Source organism: Panthera onca, chromosome A2, assembly GCF_046562875.1.
Source record: "Panthera onca isolate mPanOnc1 chromosome A2, mPanOnc1 haplotype 2, whole genome shotgun sequence".
NCBI lineage: Eukaryota > Metazoa > Chordata > Mammalia > Carnivora > Felidae > Panthera > Panthera onca.
The window spans coordinates 12,306,432-12,328,052 of record NC_138340.1 but is presented as its reverse complement, the minus strand read 5'-3'; the positions used below and the strand labels follow the sequence as shown (position 1 = coordinate 12,328,052).

Sequence of the window (21,621 nt, the reverse complement as noted above, 5' to 3'; positions counted from 1 at the left end):
GCTTGGCTGGCTGGCCGCTCAGTGTGTGCATTTCAGCTTCATGACCCTGACTTTACTTTTCCCGTCTGTCACTGGCCCCCTCGCACAGCTTTCCGCTTGCCCTCCTTCATCTTGGTTTGTGGAACAGCTTAAACCCTTTTGCAGGTTCGAATAAGATTGGTTTCCTGGATAAAAAGTTGGCAGTTTGCAAGTGGCCAGTGATTTTCCCTCCTCCCGCCCCCCACAGATTTTTCATCTTTTCCTCATTTCTGTTCATCTTGTGAGCGGGGCAAAGTTTACATGATAGGCAATTCATTCTGGAATGTCGATGTCAGATATGTTACATAGCAACTTGCAACCGGTGTCTGAAAAACTATATTTATCTTGTTGTACAAATACAGTTTTTAAAGCATTTTTCGGTTTGTTTCCTTTTCTTAATAAACACTTCGAAGAGGGCTTTTTGTTTACTCTTGAATGTTTCGAGACTGCTTCAGAGAGCAATTAGTTCTCTTTGAGGTGGGTGACAGTGAGGGGTTTAGTTCCCTGAGAATACTGTAACCAAAGAGGGGCATCCAGAAGTTTCTACGGCTGGGCAGGTCTACTGAAGTCACTAACTTTAGTTTTCAGCTCATACCGTGTTACTTTGTCCCAAAGACTGAGGCTTCTTAAAGCCAGATTTATTTCTTGTCTCTCATCCGACGATGATACTGGCCTCTGGCTCTTGAAGGCAGCACTCAACCAACCTGTCTAGTAGGAAAAGGCAATAAATCATCCCCGACTTCAGCCTCGCCAAGACCTTATCATGAAAGATTGGTTTGTCATCTCATCCAGCCCCACTGGTGTGCTGGAACCATTTTTATTGACTTTCCAGAGCTGATTATTAAATAGGAATTTTGTAACCTGATTGTTTAACTTTTGGTGACTTGAATTCAGCCACGGGGAGTATTTGCACCATGGGAATTGACAGGACGAAGCTGCCAATCAGGGCCTTTTTTTTTCCCCCCCAGAGAGCTGGTTCACCAGCACACCACTGCCCAACCCCTAGCTAAAGGGAAGGAGAGTCACAGAAACTCCTTTCAGAGTTGTCACATCGGTTTCTTAAGAAGTGCAGAACTCAGGACTAGTTACTGAACTCCACGTTCAAGGTATTTTACCTCTGCTAAGGGACCTGTCATTTACCCCAGTGCTCGTCTGCCACACCCGTGTCTCCCAAGTGGCAGGTGGCTCAGTTCTCATTGAGAGGTGGTCAGTGGCTGGTGGAGTTTATGGCATCTCTGTACCAGGGGAAGCCTAATTTTCTGCTCTGAATCCGTGAAATGGACTCAGAACCACCGGTGGTTACCTCACGTGTGTGAATCCTGCTGGGGTCTTTTTAGGCTTCTCCTTGGAAGGGGAGGGAGCGATTGCTACCTTAGGCAAATAATTGCACCTGAGAAAGAGATCACAGACCTGGCTTTCAGTTCGGGGGGCTCACAGCCAAAGCGTCTAGAGTCACAGCCTCTTCTCTGCCATCGTCCACTGTTAGTTGGCAGGCCTCCAAGTGATGATTGAAAACATCGAAAAAAAAAAACCAAAAAAACACCAACTTGTAAATCAGTGCTAATTTCTAACTAAATAGAAGCTTTCGTTCTGAGACCAAGCTGTCATTCTTAATGTGCTGCTGTATCCAGGACATCATCTCTCTTCTTCTGGGGTGAGATCCATTCCTTCCCCCAGGGTGCAGCGTGAGAGGGTGATTTTCCGTCTTGGCTGCCCGGCTTCTTTAGATCAGGACACCCCATCCTACTTATCTGTGTGTGAGAGGCCCGTCGGATGTCTGTCGGGCGACTGCAGCTCGCGTGTTTGCACTGTGACGTCCTTACGGAGCCGCCCGCTTCCACGGTATTTGTGGTACTTCCTTGCCTAAGAACCCGCTTGGTCTTCCCGCCTTGGGGAGGGAGACCTGTGGTTGGAGGCTCCAGGTAATCTTCCCCAGGTAAGAAAAATCATCCCGTGGTCATCAGAGGACAGGGTGTTTGTCGTCCTTCAGGAGCCTGTGGCTTCCCGTTGGCCCAGGGCCTCCGGGAGCCATCCCGCTTTCCGAAGTCAAGCAGCACAGAGTGCTGGGGGCCTTGTCTGGAATCTTCCTCTGGCACCTTTGACGTCATGGCCCTGTGACCGTTGTCTGTATTTTTACGGAAGCCCCAGCTCTTTAATCATTTGGCTTTGGTCGGTTGGAATAATGGATGTTTGCCAGCCCCACGGGTGCCGACACACCTGCCGGGTTCAGTGAGGATGTTGTGCTTTTTCATATCACAGTGAAACCTTCGTGTTTTCACTGAGGGTGTGTCTTCATTAACCAAAATACACTCACTGTTTCTAAACGGAGTGGGCCTTGTTCCCGTGTAGGTTGTACCCCCTCACCCCCCAACACACACACATCGGGGCCATTTTCCACTATAAAAAAGTGCTCTTCAAAAGCAAATCGTCTTTTCTTCCGGCTTAAACGTGCTTGTTTGTTTCTAGAAATAAGCACTTTAAAACAAAATGCAAAGTGTTATATATGCTCTAGTAGTTCCAACTGCATAAGCAGCTCATTTCCTCCCAAGATGCAAATAGCCAGCGTGTTTCTTGGTGTGGGGACAGCATTTTCAAACATGCCCACTTAGCTATACGTTCTATGAGGAAAAGATGGTTGAGGGAGGCCACACTTTTGAATGAGGCCCAGGCTGTGGTTCTTGACTGGCTTGTTACGTTTTCCTTTGGACAATTCCAAAGATACCACTTTCTTCTGACTTTGTAATATCTTATTTTTGATTTCTAATTGTGATAAAACGCACAGAACATAAAATCGTTCATCTTAACCATGCCTGAGTATATTCATGTGCAACTAGGCCCCAGGACGTTTTTCTGCTCATTAACCACTGACTCCCCAGTCCCTGGAGCCCACTGTTTTACTTTCTGTCTCTGCAAACCTGACTCCTCTGGGGACCTCTTCTAAAGTGAGATCACACAGTACTTGTCTTTTTGTGACTGGCTTGTTTCACTGAGCATCACGTCCTCAAGGCTAAACAATACTCCTGTGTATTTACCTACTGCATTCAGTGTATCTGTCCATCCATTGGTGGTGGTTTACATGACTGCCTTCCACTCAATGTTTAAATAAACTTTTAGTTCACAAGAGTGGTGGATTTACAGAAAAACATAACAGGTGGTACAGAAAGTTCCCACATGCCCCACACTCCGCTTCCCCTGTCATTAGCACCTTATCCTGTACATTTGTCACTGAATGAACTAGTGCTGACACGTTATGAAATGATGTCCATATTTCTTCAACGATTTTCTCAAAATGTTTATTCATTTTTGAGAGTGAGTATGGGGAGGGGCAGAGAGAGAAGGGGACAGAGGATCCGAAGAGGTCTCTGTGCTGAGTAGAGAGCCCAATGTGGGGCTCGAGCTCACAAACGATGAGATCATGATCTGAGCCAGAAGTCGGACGCTGAACCGACTGAGCCACCCAGGTGCCCCACTTCAATGATTTTTTTAGTCATTCTCCGTAGGGTCCCACTGCTTGAAGGAGAAACATGCAGGTTGGGTATGGAATTCTGTACTTTGCTTTAAATTTGGAATAATAAAGTTCCTGTCCTGTCTCTTCACAAAATTACAGGACGATCCTTTCAAAAATAAAGCCTTGTTATTTAGCAACAATGCCCAAGAATTGCATCCGGATCCTTTCCAGACCGAAGACCCCTTCAAATCCGACCCATTTAAAGGAGCTGATCCCTTCAAAGGTATCTCTCTCGGTGCCCACTTAGTCACTGAAGGGCTGTTTACTTTGTGCCTGTTAGAGTTGTCCAATGACCAGAGTGGTTGGCCAGTAGCACCTTCTGGAATGGAGGGGGAAGGGAGTTCTTTGAGCCCCGTGGGTCACCAGAGCGTTGCACCTCGGCCTGGTCCACTGCGGAGCTGAGGTGTTAGAGTTGGGAGGGAAGAGCTGAGCTCCCAGCTTGCAGCGAGGTGCCCATGTTCACGGGCAGCTGGCTCCGCCCTCGACCTCTGCTCGCTTTGGTTCCCATCCTCCTGTCGGGGTGGTAAGTTCTCCCTCGCTGCCCTGGTGGGATGGATAAGATAACCAGAGGTAGTCGTGATCGTGAGACTCCCCAGTGAGCGACAAGTCCCCACATAAATCTAAGGTCTCGATGTGACACATTTGCCCAGAGCCCCACATGAGTCCAGAATAACTAAGAAGGCTTCTAGAGATACATGTTCCTCACTGTGGTCCTTCAGAGCAAGGTAGCATTTCCAGGAAGGCTATCTGTACGTCCCTGAGCAAATGTACGGAGAGGGCGAGGCGTGGAGAGGGCAGAGGGGAGCGCCTTTCCGGCATCACGTGTGGAATCGAAGCACCACAGGACCCAAGCGACACCGGGCGGCTCTGGAAGCTCAGATGTGTGGAGCTCGTCCTCACACTGGGGCTGGCCGTGGGTCGGGCCCTGTGTTGTCCTGGCTGGGGGAGGTGAGAGGGACAGTGAGGTACAAGAGTGTAGCATGGCGGAGAGAGAGCGAGCGGTGAATTCTGGCTCGTTCCACATTTCCCCCCGCTGCAGCCCCGTGTCGAGCAGCCGGTGGTGCCTCATTTCGTCCTGAACACCCCAGCTGGGAACAGCCTCCTCGGCCAGTCGCTGCTCCTCCTTGGATATGCCAGGGTCATTTCTACGGTAGAGCTAAACATTCCTCTCTCCTCCAATCTAGGTGACCCGTTCCAGAATGACCCCTTCGCAGAACAACAGACCACTTCAGCAGGTAAAAGCCTTTGTGGGAGAGGCTTTTTGGTTTTTCATGGGCTGGTCCTCACCCTTATTTATCTACTACTTTCTTTTTCTTTTTTTTTGCTAAGGTGAAATTCGTAGAACACAAAAGTCAACATTTTTAAAGTGACAATTCAGTGGCATTCGGTACATTCTTAATGTACAACCACCACCTGTGTGTAGTTCTAGAACGTTTCCGTCCCCTAAAAGGAAACCTTATCCCCATGAGCAGTCACGCCCTCCTCCCCCAGCCCCAGGCAACCACCAATCTGCTGTCTATCTCTGGATTTACCTGTGTTTTCATTATTAAAGTCAGCTTTGTCGGGAGGTGTAATTTATACACAGCAAAATTCACCAATTTTAAGTGTATAATTAGATGAGTTTTGATAAATGAGTTTTGAGTTAGGTGAGAACATTTCCATCGTCCCAGAAGGTTCTCTTCTGCCTCCTACCCCCCCATCCCCGGGTCCCTAGCAATCACTGATCTGCTTTCTGTCATTATGGTTTTTACCTTTTCTAGAATCTCATATAAAGGGCATTCAGTCAGCTACGCACTCTTTTATGTTTGGGTTCTTTCACTAAGCGCAGTGTTGTTTATTCATGGGGCATGTTTTTCTTCACTTTCCAAAACACCTTCTAGATCCATTTGGAGGGGATCCTTTCAAAGAAAGCGACCCGTTCCGTGGCTCTGCACCTGACGACTTCTTTAAGAAACAGACAAAGAATGACCCATTTACCTCAGACCCGTTCACGAAAAACCCTTCCTTACCCTCAAAGGTGAGTGTCACCTGGGAGGCCTAGGTGCTGCCCGTGTGTGCCCTTGGCACACACGAAAGTGGCCCTTCCTTATCCCCCGCCCACCCCCGGGCCGAGTCTGGGGCTCCCAACATGCGGACTGAGCTCGCGAAGCCTGACACGTGTGCGCGTAGGCCGTGAGCGCCACACGGTTCTCTGGGAGCTGGGCGGCGGGCATGTCCTACTCCTGGAAGGTGAGGTGACTAGTCCCTGTGAGGCTTGTCCCATGAATCAGGGGTCACGTTCAGAGGTGCACTGAGCCCGCGTCAGGATGGGTTGGGCCTCGAATAGCTCTCTTTTCTCTGTTCCTTCCTGTGCCCCTGTCACTTCAGCTCAGGCCCACTGGCTGGCTTGTCTGTTCTGTCGCCTGCCCCCACTGCGACCCCGTCTCCCAACAAAAATGAAACAAAACAAAGCATCACACGTTCCACATGACCACCCTGCCATCTTCCTGGCAGCACTTAGTGTGTGAGGCACTCACGTGCCCCTCTCTACCCCCAGCATCTGGCGGACCGTGTGTTTTGCAGTGTTAGGCCCAACACACTGCATTAAATGGCTGTCAGCTAGGATTTGAAAAGCAAAACAGTGACTCGATTGAACAGAGAATTCTCATGTCTAGGGGAGGGCGGCTTATAGCCTCTTTCATGTTCTGGGCTGTATCTCTTCCAAAGCCCTACACGTGCCGTGTCTGTCCCTCTAGACCCAGAGTTTCTTGAAGGCCAGGATTGGTTTGTAACGTTTCCGTCTGTGAGACCTGTCGCGGGGACCCCCTTTCATTCTTGGTATTGAGCTGTGTGTGATGTGTGTTCTCACTCTCTGTGGATCAATTTTGTTGAGCTTGTCCATCAACCAGCTTTTGGTTATGTTAATTTCCTCTCCTGTTTGTTTCTATTTCACTGATTTCTGCTTTTTATTATTTCCTTCCTCCTCTTTTGGGTTAGTACTTTGCTCTTCCATTTCTAACATCTGAAGATTAAACCTCAGGTCACTGATCTTAGACCGTTTTTTCTAATATAAATGTTTTCAAACTACACATTTTGCCCTGAGCACTGCTTAGCCACATTCCACACATTTTGATACGTTCTATCTTTACTGCCTTTTGTTTGTGGTATGTTCTAGTTTCCCTTGCGATATCTCTGTTGAACCATGTATTATTTAAAATACTGTTTTGTTTCCAGATACTTGTTTTTTTTTTTTCTTTTACGTGTCTTATAATATTGATTTCTAATTAAATATGCTCCTAGGGAACATGTTTTGTATTTTTTGCGGTCCTTTTAAATTTATTTATATTTATTTTACGGTTTGCATTGGTGTCCACACTGTATAATTGAGAAGAATGTTTATCTATGGTTGTCGGGTTCTATAAATGCGAATTACATCAGTGTGGTTGATAGTACTGTTCAGATCATTTGTGTCTTTACTGTTTTTTGTTTGTTTGTTTTATAGCTTTCCCAATTGCTGAGAGAGGAATGTTAAAAATCTGTGATTGTGGAATTGTCTATAGCCCCGTTAATTCAGTCAAGTTTTGCTTCATGTATTTTGAAGCTCTGTCTGGTGCCTACACATTTCTGCTGGTTGTATCACCGTGATGCAGTGACCCTTTTATCATTATAAAAGCTTTCTTCCTTCCTCTGGTGACACCTTTGTCTTGAGATCTGTTCTATCTATTAAAATAGTTGCCTCATCCTCCTTATGCTTACTCTTTGTACGCTATACCTTTTTTCATCCATTTACTTTCAGTAAATGGGTTTCTATATATGAAGGGTCTTTTAGAGCGAGCATGTAGTTGGGGCTGCTGGTCAATCCAGTCTGGAAATCTCTGCCTTCGAAAGGGAGTATTTAGACCATTAACATTTAATTCAGTTATTGTTGTGGTTAGATTTGAGTCTATTTTATTATTTGCTTGTTCTTTATCCCCTTTGTTTTGTCACTCTGTTCCCTTTCTGCCTTCTTTTATTTATTTATTTGTTTGTTTGTTTGTTTATTTATTTATTTATTTTAGAGAGAGAGAATGCACTAGGGGAGGGGGCAGAGGGAGAGAGAGACTCTTAAGCAGGCTCCATGCTCAGTGCAGAGCCTGATGTGGGGCTCGATCCCACGACCCTGGGACCATGACCTGAGCTGAAATCAAGAGTCAGACACTCAACCGACTGAACCACCCGGACACCCCTCTGCCTTCTTTTAGACTATTTGAATATTTTCTAGAATTCCATTTTCTAGTATCTTTTGGCCTATTTTACCTATATCTATTTCTATTATTTTTTAGAGGTTGCTTTAGGGATTACCATATACACCCTTAACTTTTCATAGGCTCCTAGGAGTGAACGTTACATCACTTTATGTAAAATGTAGAAAACTTGCAGCCAAATTTTCTTGGGGGGATAACGATCCTGTCAAAAGGATAGATCCCTTTATCCACCTCCTCCCTAGCCAGCAGTGTCTCCTCTTATGTTACAGGTGTCCTACGAATATAATATGTCTAAATACGTCATAAATCCTGGAAGACAGTTGTTTAAGTTTTGCCTTAATCCACTGTATGTATGTAAAAGAAATTTTAAAGAGGAAAAAAGTGGTCTGTTTATTTTTGCCCATGTATTTGCCATTTGCTCTTTATTCCTTCTTCCGGATCTGACGTTTCCTCCCATTATCCTTTTCCTTAAGCCTGAAGAACTTGGTCTGGCACCTCTTCTGATACAGGCCTGCTTTGTTGTCATTCTTGAAGGGTATTGCTGCCTGACCTAGTAGTTTTTGCCCCTTTCAGCACTTTGAGGATATTGTTCCACTGCTTTCTGGCCTTCCTTGTCCTTGAGGAGAAGCCGTCAGTCTCAGGCACTTGTTCTCCCAAATGTACCATCCTGTTCTTCTCTGGCTGCTTTCTCCCTCTCTGTCTCTCTGTCTCTCCCTCTCTGTCTCTCTGTCTCTCTGTCTCTCTCTGCCTTTCAGTAGTTTGTGAAGCATATGTATGTGGTTTTCTTTGTATTTATGTTGTTTGGGGTTTGCTGAGGTTCATAAATCTCTAAATATCTTTTACTGGACTTTGCAAGTTTTTGGCTGTTACTTACACATTTTCTTTGTCTCCCCTGTTCTCTTCTATCTTTGTGAGATTACAGTTACTTATATGTTAGAGCTTTTGCTGATGTCACCACAAGTCCCTGAGGCTCTGTTTTCTCATTCTTCTTTCTCTCTCTCTCTTTTTTTCTTGTAGATTGGATAATTTCTTCAGATCTGTCTTCTGTCTCACTTACTTTTTTCTCTATCTGTTGTGTAGCTGACCTAGTGAAGTTTTATTCTAGACAGTGTACATTTTTCAGTTTTAGAATTTCCATTTGTTTCTTTGTGTGGTTGCTGTTTTTCTGCTAAGATCTACCCGTTCCTCTTAAGAGTATTTTCCTTTACTTCACTGAGCACAGTTGTTACTGCTTTAAAGTCGTCCTCATGTAAGAATTCTAGCGTCTGGGGCGTCTTGGGATTGGTTCTATTGATTGTCTTTTCCCTTGAGAACTGGCCACATTTTTCTGGTTCTTTAGAAACGTATCCTGTGTCTCATGAGTGCTCTTTCGTGGTGACTGGATACTGCTCTGTTCCTCCAGAGTCCAGACGGCGAGTTTTCTGTTGGGGTCTTAGCTTTGCAAAGCCCTCAGATTACAGCTGTCCAGACAGAAGATTCAACCTGGTTCTGTTCGTTCCTGCCCACTTTGAATTCTCGTCCAGAGTCTTCCTGCTTTGGTTCACTTCCTGAGCTTTCGGGTGGTTGCTTGTATTTACCTGTGTTTTGTATTTTGTCCAGAGTTTAGAGGCGTTATCTGCAGGAGGGTTTGGCCTGTGGGGATTTTACTCCACCAGGGTTTACTACAAATCGTTTTATCCTCCTCGTGGCCAGCACCAGATGTCAGGACAGTGTGTGGTTGAACGAATGGCTGGGTAAATGAGTGAACTGCTTTTCACTCTTCCTCTCTCCTTTCACTCAGCTCGACCCCTTTGAATCCAGTGAACCTTTTTCATCCTCCAGTGTCTCCTCAAAAGGATCAGGTGAGACCGATGGCTTATTTTCCTTCTGACCCTCCCCGCTGCCAGTGGAGGGAGCCCACCCGGTGATGGTTTTATTTCCAAAGCTGTGTGTCCTCAGAGTTTATGTCATTAGCCAGGGGCGCCCAGATCCTCGCCGGAAGCACTTCAGCCAAAGCCAGCTATACCTCCCCCCGCCCCCGCCACTGCTCATCTTTGTAGAAAGGGAGGTGGGCAGTAGGGAGGAAGTCAGTAATGACACCACTGTTACCGGTTGCTCTCTGCTCATTGCTCCTTACGGGTCTCTGGTTTGTACCTTCGGATCTTTTTCCTAAAAGAATCCAAAGTTTGGCTGAGGGTACTGGCTTCTGCACTGAGGGAGGGGAGCATTTGTGGACTCCCCCTGGTTCTGGGGAACAGTCCCTGCTTGGTCCTACTGCCTTGCCTAGCAGCTTGTGCTTGATGGTGATAGAGTTCATTACCATAGGCGGCTGTGGGGGTTATCCAGGCAAATTGCCCCCCCAAAGGAGAAAGCTTGGCAAACTGCACTGACAGGCTCCCCCCATACATGGCGCTGGTGGTGGGTCACTGCAGAACTGCACCCCCCTCCCTGACCCGGGCTGTGCTTCCGCACCTGTCACTCGTCTGCTGACCGTAGTGCTGGCTAGAAGTACAGATGGGGCAGAGTCCCTGTGGCTGTCCCCTAGGCGGCCGTCACAGCAAGAGACTTCCGGCCGAGCTAGACCAACCATGAGCCAGCACAGGTGGGGCCAGGGAGGCCTTGCTGAGGGCCTGCGTCCAGGTGCACGGCCCTGGCCACCTCCTCAGATGTCCCGCGCTGGGGGCCCTGGAATACGGAAAGGCAGCACCTGACCCTGACCCCAGGAGGTGTGTTCCCTGAGCGCCCTGTAACTCTGCGTCTGTTGGTGCCACTTTGCAGGTCCCTTTGGAACCTTAGACCCCTTTGGAAGTGGGTCCTTCAATAGTGCTGAGGGCTTTGCTGACTTCAGCCAGATGTCCAAGGTAAAGCCCCACCCACGGAGCACGTGTGCCTCTGCCAGTGTCTTTGTGCCTCTTGTCGTGGTCTTGTCGTGAGCAGCCAGGCATAATTATTAATACCACGTATGTATTTCCTCGGCACCTGTCAGACTCTGAAACGCATCCTCGTGTGAGGCCGTGAGCCGGCAGGCAGGGTCTAGAAAATGCCTGTGGTTGTGATTGGCTCCATTTCCCTTCCTCCGAGTGAAACTGCCAGAGCCCTGAATCCCTCCACGAGGCCTACGTGTCGCGGGCTCCCCCCAGTCCTACTGGTGTCTGTTAGCTGCCAGATCTTAGGCAATAAAGTTGTGGCTGCACAGACCCAAAGAAGAGAAGGCATTAGGCACAGGGGACTCAGGAGGGTCACGGGTGCCAGGCCTGGTGTGCGTGCAGCTGAGACTGGAACTGTGGGCTACAGGCTGGCAGGCGGGAGGGATCCGGAGAACGTGGGCCGGTTATGTAAGTGGGAGCTGCCTGTGAGAACCCGAGAAGGGTTTGGAAAGTGAGGGCTGGGTTTTGTGAACAAATACACAGGTTCAAGACAGACGACGCTCCTGCACTTGTCGGGCTGGGCAGTAGCTGCGTGCCACGGTCAGGCGAATATAGCCTGGTGGTGTCGGGGTCCTGTTGTGCGAGAGGCTGAGAGTTGTGGCTAGGAAGCTCTATCATTTATTTATTTATTTTGAGAGAGAATGCACAAACATGAGCAGAGGAGGGGCAGGGAGAGAGGGGGAGAGAGAGAGAGAGAGAGAGAGAGAGAGAGAGAGAGAGAATCCCAAGCAGACTCCATGCTTAGTGCAGAGCTCAGTGTGGGGGTCCATCTCATGAACCATGAGATCGTGACCTGAGCTGAAATCAAGAGTCGGGTGCTTAACCCACTGAGCCACCCACCAACTGAGCGTTGCCCTGAGAATGCTAAATCTTTAATGTAGCAAAAAGTCAGTAAATCATGTCCAAAATGGACAGATCGAGAAATAACAGTAGATGCCCATGATTATAGAGGTAAATCTCAGAAGAAACCGCTAAGAGGTCAAAAACGTCGGCCATGGTGAGTGGGAAAGGCAATGGTCCGAGGGTCTGCAGATCTTCGTTATAATCTTTAGCGTCCCTTGGTTTTCAGTATGAGTACGTACTTCTCTGATAAGAATTTGGGAAAGCGGCATTAGGTGTGCCGCATGTGGGCCTCAGGGCCCCATCCCGAGGACCCACTTGTGCTCTGCTGCTTGCTGATAGTCCCTGCAGGCAGGTGAGGGCCTCACAGCCCACGGCCCCAGAGCCATGCCTCTTCACTCATTCCTGCAGTCTTCCGTATCCACCTGCTCCAGCCCAGGTGCCATCGCCGTGGTGTGTGGGGGGGCGAGCGGTGGCCACATGCGAGGGCCCGTCCCCATCCCTGGTCTTACCTCCTAGTGGGGAAGGCTCACAAGCCAGATGGTGGAGAGGGAGCTGGGGAGGGCATCTCGGAGCACGTGGGAGCCGAGCATCCGCAGCGAGGAGTCACTTGCTTCCTGCACGCTGCCCACCCCTACTGGGCAGCCGCCCCCCTCCCCCGCCCGTCCCCGCCGAGCCAGCTCCCGGGGGGCCTGCTGGCTCCAGGTGCACTCAGCCTGAGGGACACACACTCGTCTGGGCACTGAGCACTTGTGGTGAGCCAATGTGTGATTGTGGCACACGGCTTCTGCGGAACCTTCGAGACTCCGTTCGGGTTTTCAGAGAAGCACATTGAGCGTACATCGTCAAGGTAGCAAACCCAGTTTCTGGCCAGAGAGAGGGTGTCTGCTTAGCCATCGGCTGTCACAGGAGGGAGCTCGGAGGTGCTGGTGTAGCTGCCTCTCTCACTGCAGTGCCTGCGGGGAGCAAGCCTCCATGCCTCGTGTGGGAACGCTGGGACTCGGACGGTCAGGATGCTGTCTGGGATTGGCCAGCAGGCCCCAGGACAGGAGATTTGCTTGGACATTTGCCTGTCACTTGGCGGCTGTTACACACGGCCCTCCCTGCTCCTGGAGTGGAGCTGTGCGTCCTTCGCTTTCTCGTCCCTGCTTCATAGGCAGGAAAATCACCTCTTGAAAGCAGAAAACTTGTGCCACACGGTGGCAGCAGTCCCCAAACGAAGGGGCCTGCCTTGCATTCTCCAGCTGTCTGAGCGAGCCCTCTCCCTTTGGGAGGCTGGCCCCAAAGACAGAGGGAGTGAGCCGCCAGTGGCCAGAGCTGAGACAAGGACAAGGGCACAAGAGGTGCCCTTTTGAGAGGTGTCCTCATAGAGGCTGCATGGGCTGGCGGGGGCTGCGCCGGGCGGCCAGTCTGGACGGGCCCTGGGCTTCCCTCTCCTTGTCCTCGTGTCCTTCGATCAGGCCGCACACACACGTGCACTTGTGACTCCAGAGCTGGTGGCCCCTTCCTGTTGGAGGCACTGGCTGGACGGAGCTGGACGGGGCCGTGGAAAATTTGTCTCCAGTGCTCCTTTGTTTTGTTTCCACGCTCCCGTCACCTCCCGGTGTCCTGCCACTCGTCCAGCTGCACACCGAGCCCTAACCTCGTAGGACTCTGTTTTCCCCTTTGGTTCTCTTTCTGTTTTTCAAGAAAAACATCGTGTGTATAAATAAAATGCTGAAGGAAATGAAAGTAAAGTGGCGAGAAGGCTTTTTTTTTTTTTTTTTTTTTTTTTTTTGGCTTCTTGGTTTTGTTTTTTTGTGTGTGTTTTTTACATTGCCAGCTTTTCCCCCTCTGAGTGGGGTGGCAAGGCGATGCACACGGAGCCCTTTCTTGACTCCACCCTAAGTCGAGGTGTCCTCCTCTGCGCGGCGGTGCGGAGGGAAGGTGACCGCCAGAGAGCTGGTTCCAGCACATTCCTTCGGGAGAATCTTCGGGCTTGCTGCTGGCAGGGGAGGTCCTCCCACCCCCCGACCCGCAGAGATGTTTTTAGACCCGTGTTAATCCATCCCCTTGCTTTAAGAACAAATTCTGAGCATCTGAGAGTAAGAACAAGACCTGAACATAATTATTTCACTCCCTCCCCCCATGAAAAAAAGCCATCCGTGCAGTCCTTGGCTGGTCGTCAGGCCCTTTCCAGTCGTTTTTCCAGTGGTTTTTAAAGCTATGCATTTCTATTTAGGGCCATTTCTTAAAAGGTGAGAGTAGCTTGCTTTAAACCAACTCTTTAAACCGTGAACCCAAACATGTTCCTCTCAGAGGTGCTTTTTATAGTGGCTTTTCTCTTCGTTTTCTTTTTTTTTTTCTTTCTGAGCACGCTTCACGCTGTGCCAGCCCGGAGAGCCCCTGCCGGCTTTACTGAAACCCTTCTAAAAATAGCGACTTTCCCTGAAGCTGCAGCCTGAGGAGGAACGGGTCGGGTCCCAGAGGAGGGTTCTTGGGAAACCTGGAGTTGTGAAAATTGGGATTCGGAAATGTTGCTCGAGGGCTGTGTGGTGTTAGAAGTGCTGTGGCTCACGGACGTGGTGGGAGTGGGCCTTTATGGGTGGAGCCCTGTCCCACTGGAGGGAGCTCACCAGCTCAGTGGGTTTGAGCACAGAGGGGACAGAGGGACATCCTGGCCTGCAAGTGCCCTCCACCAGCTGGGACCATCCTTATGGCTCGTGGTCCAGGCTGCAGCTCGCGGGCTGGATGGACGGGGACCCATGTACCCGACGCACAGCGGGGTCTCCAGCTGCCACTCCAGAGCTGGTGCATTCCCAACAGTTGGGACGAAGACTGGGGTCCACGTGGGGGGCCTTTGGGCTGGTCATGCCACCTCCCTGCTAAGAAATTGGTTTTGATTCCCGCCTGCCTGTCTCAGGTTGTGCAGAAATCTCATGAGCCTGCGTTTGGTGAATGGCGGGGGCAGGAGCAGAACCCACATGCTCTCCCAGCAACTTTGCCCCCCGACCCCTTACCCCCATTCCCAGACTACAGACTCTAAATAGACCTTGACACTTTGCCTCAACTCTCACGCTGTCGCCCTCCAGGGGCAGGGTCTATGGTTAATGGGAAACGGCAGGAATAAAACATCAGTAGCTGATTGGGCATCCGCAGGTTCCTATGGGCATCTAAAAGAATTTGACCATGGCCACACCCTTGGCATGATCATTTTGCCATCTTGGGCCAGTGTTTTTGGGGTGCCTGTTGGAGCTGTTTACACATGACTTCGTTGCATTTTTGCTGCAGCCCTAGAGCGAGGGCCTGTCATTATGGCCATTTCACGGATGAGGAAGCTGAGGCACCGAGCAGTTGGCTGTGGCAGGGCCGGGCCTCCAGCCCAGGCAGGGCCTCCCAGCCTCCTCCTGACCACTGCACTCTGTAGTGTAGACGTTCCAGAAACTTGAGCTGCAGGACTCCCTGCCTTCTGTTCCTAAAAGGACAGGTGTCCACCGAGCCCAGAATGGGGGGGGGGGGGGGGCAGTGGCCGCGGAGGGAAGAACCTCCTTGCCTTACCACAGTCCTGCCAGCCCCGTCTGCCCCTCTTGCTCTGAGCTTCCTGGGGGGCTGGCATGGTCTTGGCAGGGGACTGAGTCTTCTTCATTTGACCCCCGTCTTCCTCAGGGCTTTTGCTGTCCCACTGACCCTGCGACCTGTTCTGCCTCTTGGCTGCATCCACCTGTGTCTCTCTGGGCCCGAGGACAGAGCTCGGCCTGGTTCAAGGCCCCAGACCTATCACAGGGGGTAGGCCGCCGGCAGTGGAGGGCCCTGGCCCCGGAGGCAGATGACGTGGCTTCCTAACTCCCTGACCTCCCTGACACTGAGGTGCTCTGTGGCTGTAGGCTGCATCGCCTCTCTGTGCCTCAGTTTCCCTGTGTGTAAAGTGGAAGCGGTTGTTGGGAAGACGAGAAGATCAGCAAGGAGCCAACATCTCCCACCCTAGAGGTCTCGGAGGGCTGGTAGAGGGGACCAGGATTGCCCAGCAGGATGTCCCTCTCGTTGTGGGCTGGCCACCTCTTCCCCACTGAGCCTGGTGTCTATGACTGTGCCTGGGGCGGGGGTTGCACGTCATTGTCCCTGTGCTCAGATCCCAGGGGAGGGGGAGCTGTGTGCCATGACTGGATCCCAGAGGAGGGAGGACTCAGGCCCTGTCACCTGAAACCTGCGCTGGCCCATCTGCAGCTCGTCCGTCTGCCGCTGGGGGTTTGTCGTGGCCCGGCACCGTACTGGCACTCTGTGCACGAGCTGCCCACGGAGACGAGTCACGGCCCGCCACAGGGCCGCCCCACCACCTGGGCGGGGGCCCGTGTCTGCACCTGGTGACGTGTGTCCTGTGGAGTCCCACCAGGATATCAGGCAGGCACAGTTGGCAGAAAGGGCTCTGGGGGCGGCGGTGAGGCTCGGTCAGTCTCTGAGAACAAGAGGGGATCGGGGTGGATGAGGTAGAGCTTATCCCAGCTGGAGACCCCGTGTGCAGCGGGGCGCAAGGAGTTCCAGGGACCGGGGAGTTGTCGAGGGGATGGGGGCGGCCGCAGGGATGAGGCAGAAGAATCGGGCAGTGGGGGGGCGCTGCCGAAGTCCCCCTGTACCTTGAAGAGCGCTGTGGAGGCCACCTGTGGGCACTGGGGCTGCAGACTGCTGCGCACCTAGCTGTCCCCTCTACCCCCCTGCCCACCCGTGCATCTGTCTCACTGGGAGGGCGGCTCTGAGTTGCATTTGAGGTGGGGGGTGGGGTGGGGGTGAGAGGAGCCCGGCAGAGGCAGCTGAGCCGGTGCCGGCCGGAGTGGGCGGGGCAGCAGGACCCTCGGGCCACCTGGGGGCGAGGGGGTGCTCCGCTGCCGTTCTGACCCGGTGCTCAGCCCAGAGGCGGCACACGGAAGGGTCTGCAGCTACTGTGAGGGCTTGGGCGGGGCCCATCTCTGAAGCATGAGCAGGAGGCCCAGGGGACCCTGGGGTCAGGAAAGACTCAGTGTCCCTGTGTGGGTAGGATGGTGCGTGTGGCAGGCCACACCCCTCTTGTGACATCAGCCCATCAAGGCACAGGGCGGCTGTCGCCTGCTCTCTGTTCGCTGGCTTGCCCCTCACAGGCCAGAGGACCCTGGCTGTTGAGGGTGGAGGAAAGCAGGGGTCTTGGGAGAGACCCGGGTCCCCGTGGGGCCATGCCGCAGAGCCCCGGAGGGTTGGGGGCCTCGCCGAGGCTCTCAGTACGTGAGCGTTGGCTGAATGGACATCCGTTGCCTCCGTTTTAACGATTATTTTTGCCTCTCTTTCGTGTCCTCTCTTACAGCCCCCAACTTCTGGTCCTTTCACCTCCTCCTTTGGAGGGGCAGGATTCCCAGATGACCCCTTTAAAAGTAAACAGGACACTCCCGCTCTGCCTCCGAAGAAACCTGCTCCTCCGCGGCCTAAACCGCCCAGCGGTCAGTACGCTTTCTTCTCTCGCAGCGCCCGCCCCCCGTCGCAGGCCGGCGGCGGTAGGGGGACCAGGGGCTTCTCTGTTCACCAGACCAGAGTGGAGCAGATGTCGGGGGCCCCACACTTGGCGCAAGAGGGTCTCCCTACCGCTTAGGCCTGGGTCCGTGCACGGTGTGTGCCTGGAGCACGCCTCCCACCCCACCCACCCTCACCCTGTCCTGGGGGCCCCTGGGCTCCAGGCTCAGTGTGGGCCTCCAGGGTGGTCTCCAGAAGGCCCAGGGCTCAGCCCTTGTGGTGGCGTGTGTGGTCAAGATCTGGTGGCCCCTCTGGCTTCCCCCCCCCACCCGAGCTATTTTCCAAGTTGGCTGAGGCCTCCCCCTCGATCCAGTGCCTCCCTGCTGGTCAAGGACTCGGCGTGGGGTTTGGGGTGGGGGTCCTTTTGGCCGTGCTTGATGCAAGAGGAGGCAGGTGGCTCCGGGCTCCTTTCTGCTTGGCTCCCGCCTGGTGTCGCTCCCGAAAAGCTCTAAGCAGGGGGCTTCCTGTAGACCTGGCCCGTCCTGGCTGTGGCTGGTGCTGCTGATCTCTCTCTCGGTCCTGCCCCTGGGGCCCCACTCTCAGGAGAGGGCCCAGGTGTCCCCCTGAGGAGGCCGAGGACTCAGAGCTTGTGTGGGAACTCTGTCTCATATGATGGCCACAGGCTGACAGGCCAGGTTGCCGGACTCGAAAGGAGAAAGCTGTTGTTTCGAGTGGCAGAGGGATTCACTGCAGTTTCCTAGCCCCTTCCTCCACCCCTGCTTACTGTTTTCTTGCTGCCCTGGCTTCAGGCAGTCTCCGCGACGCTGTCCTGAGTGGGTGGCCATAGGAGACCCACACGCTCCCTCGAAACTTGGTCCTGCCTGAGCTAGCTTCTGCCCTTCAGTCCGCCTGGGGCTCCACTCGGCGGCCCGTGGAACTCTCTAGTTACACCTGGTCATTGGTCCCAGGCCCTCCAGTCATCCCACACAAGGTCCACCCGTCAAAGTCTTCCTCCTAGCAGAGGTGAATGGAGGGGAAGTTGTTTTTAGAGGCCGCCTGCCCTGTCATATCACCTGAGCGAGCTACGGCTTGCTTTCAGGAGGACGGGAGCCCCGCCTGCAGGGCGGCTCTACGGGGACCCTGACAGTCTCCTGATGGAAAGTCATCAGGCCTCCGTGCCCCACCTGAAAGAAGGGAGCCACAGCATGCGTGCACACGCCTGCATACCCCCCGCCCACGCATGGGTTCACGCTTATGTGCCTCCGTGCGTGCTCACATGCTCACGTGCCGCTCACATGTGCAGACGCGTGTGCACACACGCACACATTCCCGTGCACCCTCGCCTGTATGTGTTCTCACACAGTGCTCCCAGGCACCTGCATGTGCGTTGCACACGGCACGTTCTCACGCACACACGGGCTCGTACACGGGGGGGGGGGGGGGGGGGGGGGGGCAGGAGGTGTCGGGCCTCAAGGAGATGCTCCAGAACTTCACGCTCAGGGTTTCTTGGAAACTCTTATTTCCGCCTCCTCCCCTTACTTGAACCAGTGCCGGATCTGCGTTTAAACTTGCTCTTCACTGTCCCCTTCCCCCTCGTGTCACCCTCTGCAAAGCCTCCGCGCCCCGTTTGGGCTTCTGCTCGTAGCGCACCGCGGACTTAGAAAGCAGAGAAGCCATCCGCATTTGGGAGAGGTTTGGGCCTGTATTCTGGGGAGTCTCAGGCTGCTTTGCTCTTGGCTTTGGGCCACCGCACCCTTGCTCTGCCGTGGCCGGTGAGGTGCTGGTGCCCCAAATATCCCGTTCATGTCCATAGACCCTCAGGGAGCATTTGTGGGTCTGTTCCCTAGCCAGCTTACCTAGCAAGACCTCCAAGGGAGGATGGGCACCATGATGGTCGTTTCTCAGAAGAGGAAAGGGAAGTGAGAGAGGTCACGTGGGCCACCCACTGTCACCCAGCAGAGTGGCCGCAGGGCCAGCCCTGGACCCAGCGACCTGCCCCCCGTGGGCCTCTCCATCCCTGTCGACAGTTGGAATGAGGTTCAGAGTGCTCTGGAGATTGGTGATGCGTGCTCAGTGTTTGATCTGTAACGGCCGCGACGTACCTGCGTTGAGGTCTAAATGTCTCTCGTCTGATTCTCTTACCTAGAAGCAGTGGCTGATCAGAAAAACTCCGTGCTGTACACACTGCTGGGTGGTAGGTACACGCCGTGTGAGCGTTGTCGTTTGAGCGCCTCCAGCGGTGGCTCAGCTGCGATTTCGTACTAACCTCTAACAACACGGAAATTGCCGGCCGTGTAGGTGCACCCCACGCATGACATCTGAACCCAGCAGTCGACACTTTAACGATTGCATCTGGGGCGGGGGGGGGGGGGGATGTGCACCCTGACACCACCCCTCCACGTCCACACTGCACAGAGCGAGACCGCGTAAGCCCCGGAGCAGTCGGGGGGTTAGCTGGTTATTAGCAGGACAGGTCAGTGGACGAGTCTGGAGCCAGTCCTGCTCAAAGTGTTTGTTATGAGGACAGAGGGCACGACTCGTGTTTTCTTGGCTGCTTACAACAGGCAGCAGCCAGGGAGATGTCCAAATTTTGTTGTTTTTCTGTTTTTGTTTTTGTTTTTTAAGAAAACGAAGGCCAACCTTTTGAAAGTGAGGGAACAGAATGTGCTTCTCCGCTCTTCTCACTGACCGGGCCTTTTGCCGTGTGGAAAGGCCACCCGGCCGGCATCTGAGGTGGCCACTGCCACCTGGGAACACCACATGGTCACACTCAAGGGCCTTCCCAGCTTGCGGAAGGCCCCACTGTGGCCCCACCTTGGGGGCAAGGTGAAGTGGGAACCTGGCTGCTGGGGGCCCTGTGGTCCTAGTGAGGGAGCCCTGCTCCATGGAGATCCCAAGTGGACGGTCCAGACTGCCTGGCGAGAACGGTTTTTTCCACAAACCAAAACTCACGGCTTCATGCCTGCACTCACAGAAACCAACCTGAAGGCACGGCTCGTCCGTAGTAGGGTCTAGAACTCTGCCAGGTCTCTGCACCTGGAGGTGGCTCTGATATGTGAGGCCACTAGAACCCAGGATGGTAGGTCAGGCTCAGTCCGTGTTTCTGGACATTGGCGCAAGGGCCCAGGGTCACGATCTGGCTCTGCCATCTCCTTGAGGGGCTCTGGGCGGGCGCCTGCTCCTCACCAAGCCTCGGTTTCCCTGACTGAACATGGGACCGACTCTGGCCGAGCAGGGGCCGTGTGGAGAGAGTGCCCTGCATGGTGATGACCCTCACTGTGATGTGTGTGATGTGTGTCCCCATCCCCTCCCCAGGGTCCCGGGACCAGGACACAGGTCCTCTTCCACAGGCTCCTTTCCCAGAGGCAGACAGAAGCTGGGCCTGAGGCAGCCATGTGCACGCCGGGAGTTACCAAGGGACCCTTTCCCCCACGAGATTGCAGTTTGGCAGAAACCTCTGCAGCTGAAAGAGTCAGAGCATGGGTAGCTGAACTTCAAAGAGGGCTCCAGGGTCCTCTCTGGCGAAGCTCAGCTCTTGTCGCTTGTGCGGGACGGGGTGCACGTTTGGGTCTGAGTCACGCATGGTCTTTTGGGTACCGTCGCTCGCATGCCGTATCTTGGCAGCATTCCCCTTCTGTGGGAGTTGTTTTTGTTTGTTTTGAAAAGCTCCACTGAGGTTTGACGTGCAGTAAACTCGCGTATTTAAGTGTCAGCCTGTTGCGATCACGGTGGGGGACCGGCCACCTGGGAGCCTCACCGAGGTTCCCTGTGAAAGAGTTCTGATGTCATGTACATGTGACTGGAGCAGCCCACGGCTGGCCATCGGCTTTCACTGCTAAAGATGCAGTTCTGTCTTGACCCGAGCCAGAAAGCGTGCCTGCCCTCCGGACCACTGAGAATCACCCTCTGGGACACCTGGAGCTCCAGGGTCCACACTGAGTTCTCTGTGCTCAGAGCTCTTTTCTAGAAAGGTCTGTCAAGGTATTCAGTAAGCAGCAGGTGCCTGTTCTTGGTAGAGAGAATTGGTTTCTTCCAGGCAGATGCAAAACAGACCCCGCTCGCAGCCTCTGAAACCTGTCAGTTAAAGCTGGTGCTCGCACACCTCCCCCAGGTAAACAATGGTGTATTTTCTGCAACGGATCAGAGACCGAGATCAGTCAGAACTCACCGCTGAAGAGTTTCTAGGTAAAAGTTGTTGATTTGCAAAGGGAGAAACAGATTTTTTTTCAAGGGCAGGAAATGGCTGTGTGGGTGTCAGTGATTGGGCCTCCGCACCCCAGCGACAGATAGCGGGATCCTGCCCTCGGCCCCACCCTCCCCACTTCCTGCAAGTGCAGCCCTGCGCCCTGCCCGGCCCCTGCGGCGCCCCCAAGTCACCTTTAACCTCTCCGCAATTTAATTAGCCTTTTATTACTGCTAATGACCTTTTCACCTCCACAGTAAAGCCATGCACATGCCCAGGTTGCCTTTTTTGGTCCCCTCCCACCTGCCCTGAATTCGCCAACCGACACAGGGAAAATGAAATCGCATTTAATCTGAGTCCTGTTTGAGTCAAATGATTAAAAAACAAAACAAAACAAAACAAAAAAGCAGTCCTGTCCCTCCTGGAACGGGAGTCCCCTCCCACAGCTGTGTGTGGACGCCACGCAGGGTGACTGCGGCTTCTTGCTTTGGC

The 21,621-nt window shown here is 52.9% G+C and overlaps 1 protein-coding gene across 12 annotated transcripts in view; it reads left to right on the top strand.

Annotated features, from left to right (window-relative positions):
- Positions 1-21,621, top strand: part of EPS15L1 (epidermal growth factor receptor pathway substrate 15 like 1) — a 96,633-nt gene that overhangs the window by 59,581 nt on the left and 15,431 nt on the right. For 5 of the 12 annotated variants that reach the window (XM_060630532.3, XM_078443237.2, XM_060630535.3 and 2 more), the window contains 7 exons: positions 3,626-3,749; positions 4,711-4,761; positions 5,407-5,543; positions 9,530-9,590; positions 10,507-10,589; positions 16,804-16,936; positions 19,093-19,140. In XM_060630532.3, coding sequence (XP_060486515.2) covers positions 3,626-3,749; positions 4,711-4,761; positions 5,407-5,543; positions 9,530-9,590; positions 10,507-10,589; positions 16,804-16,936; positions 19,093-19,140 — 637 coding nt within the window. Of the gene's footprint in view, positions 1-3,625; positions 3,750-4,710; positions 4,762-5,406; positions 5,544-9,529; positions 9,591-10,506; positions 10,689-16,803; positions 16,937-19,092; positions 19,141-21,621 lie in introns of all 12 variants that reach the window. The other 7 variants (XM_060630536.3, XM_060630542.3, XM_060630541.3 and 4 more) reach the window with 5 other exon arrangements.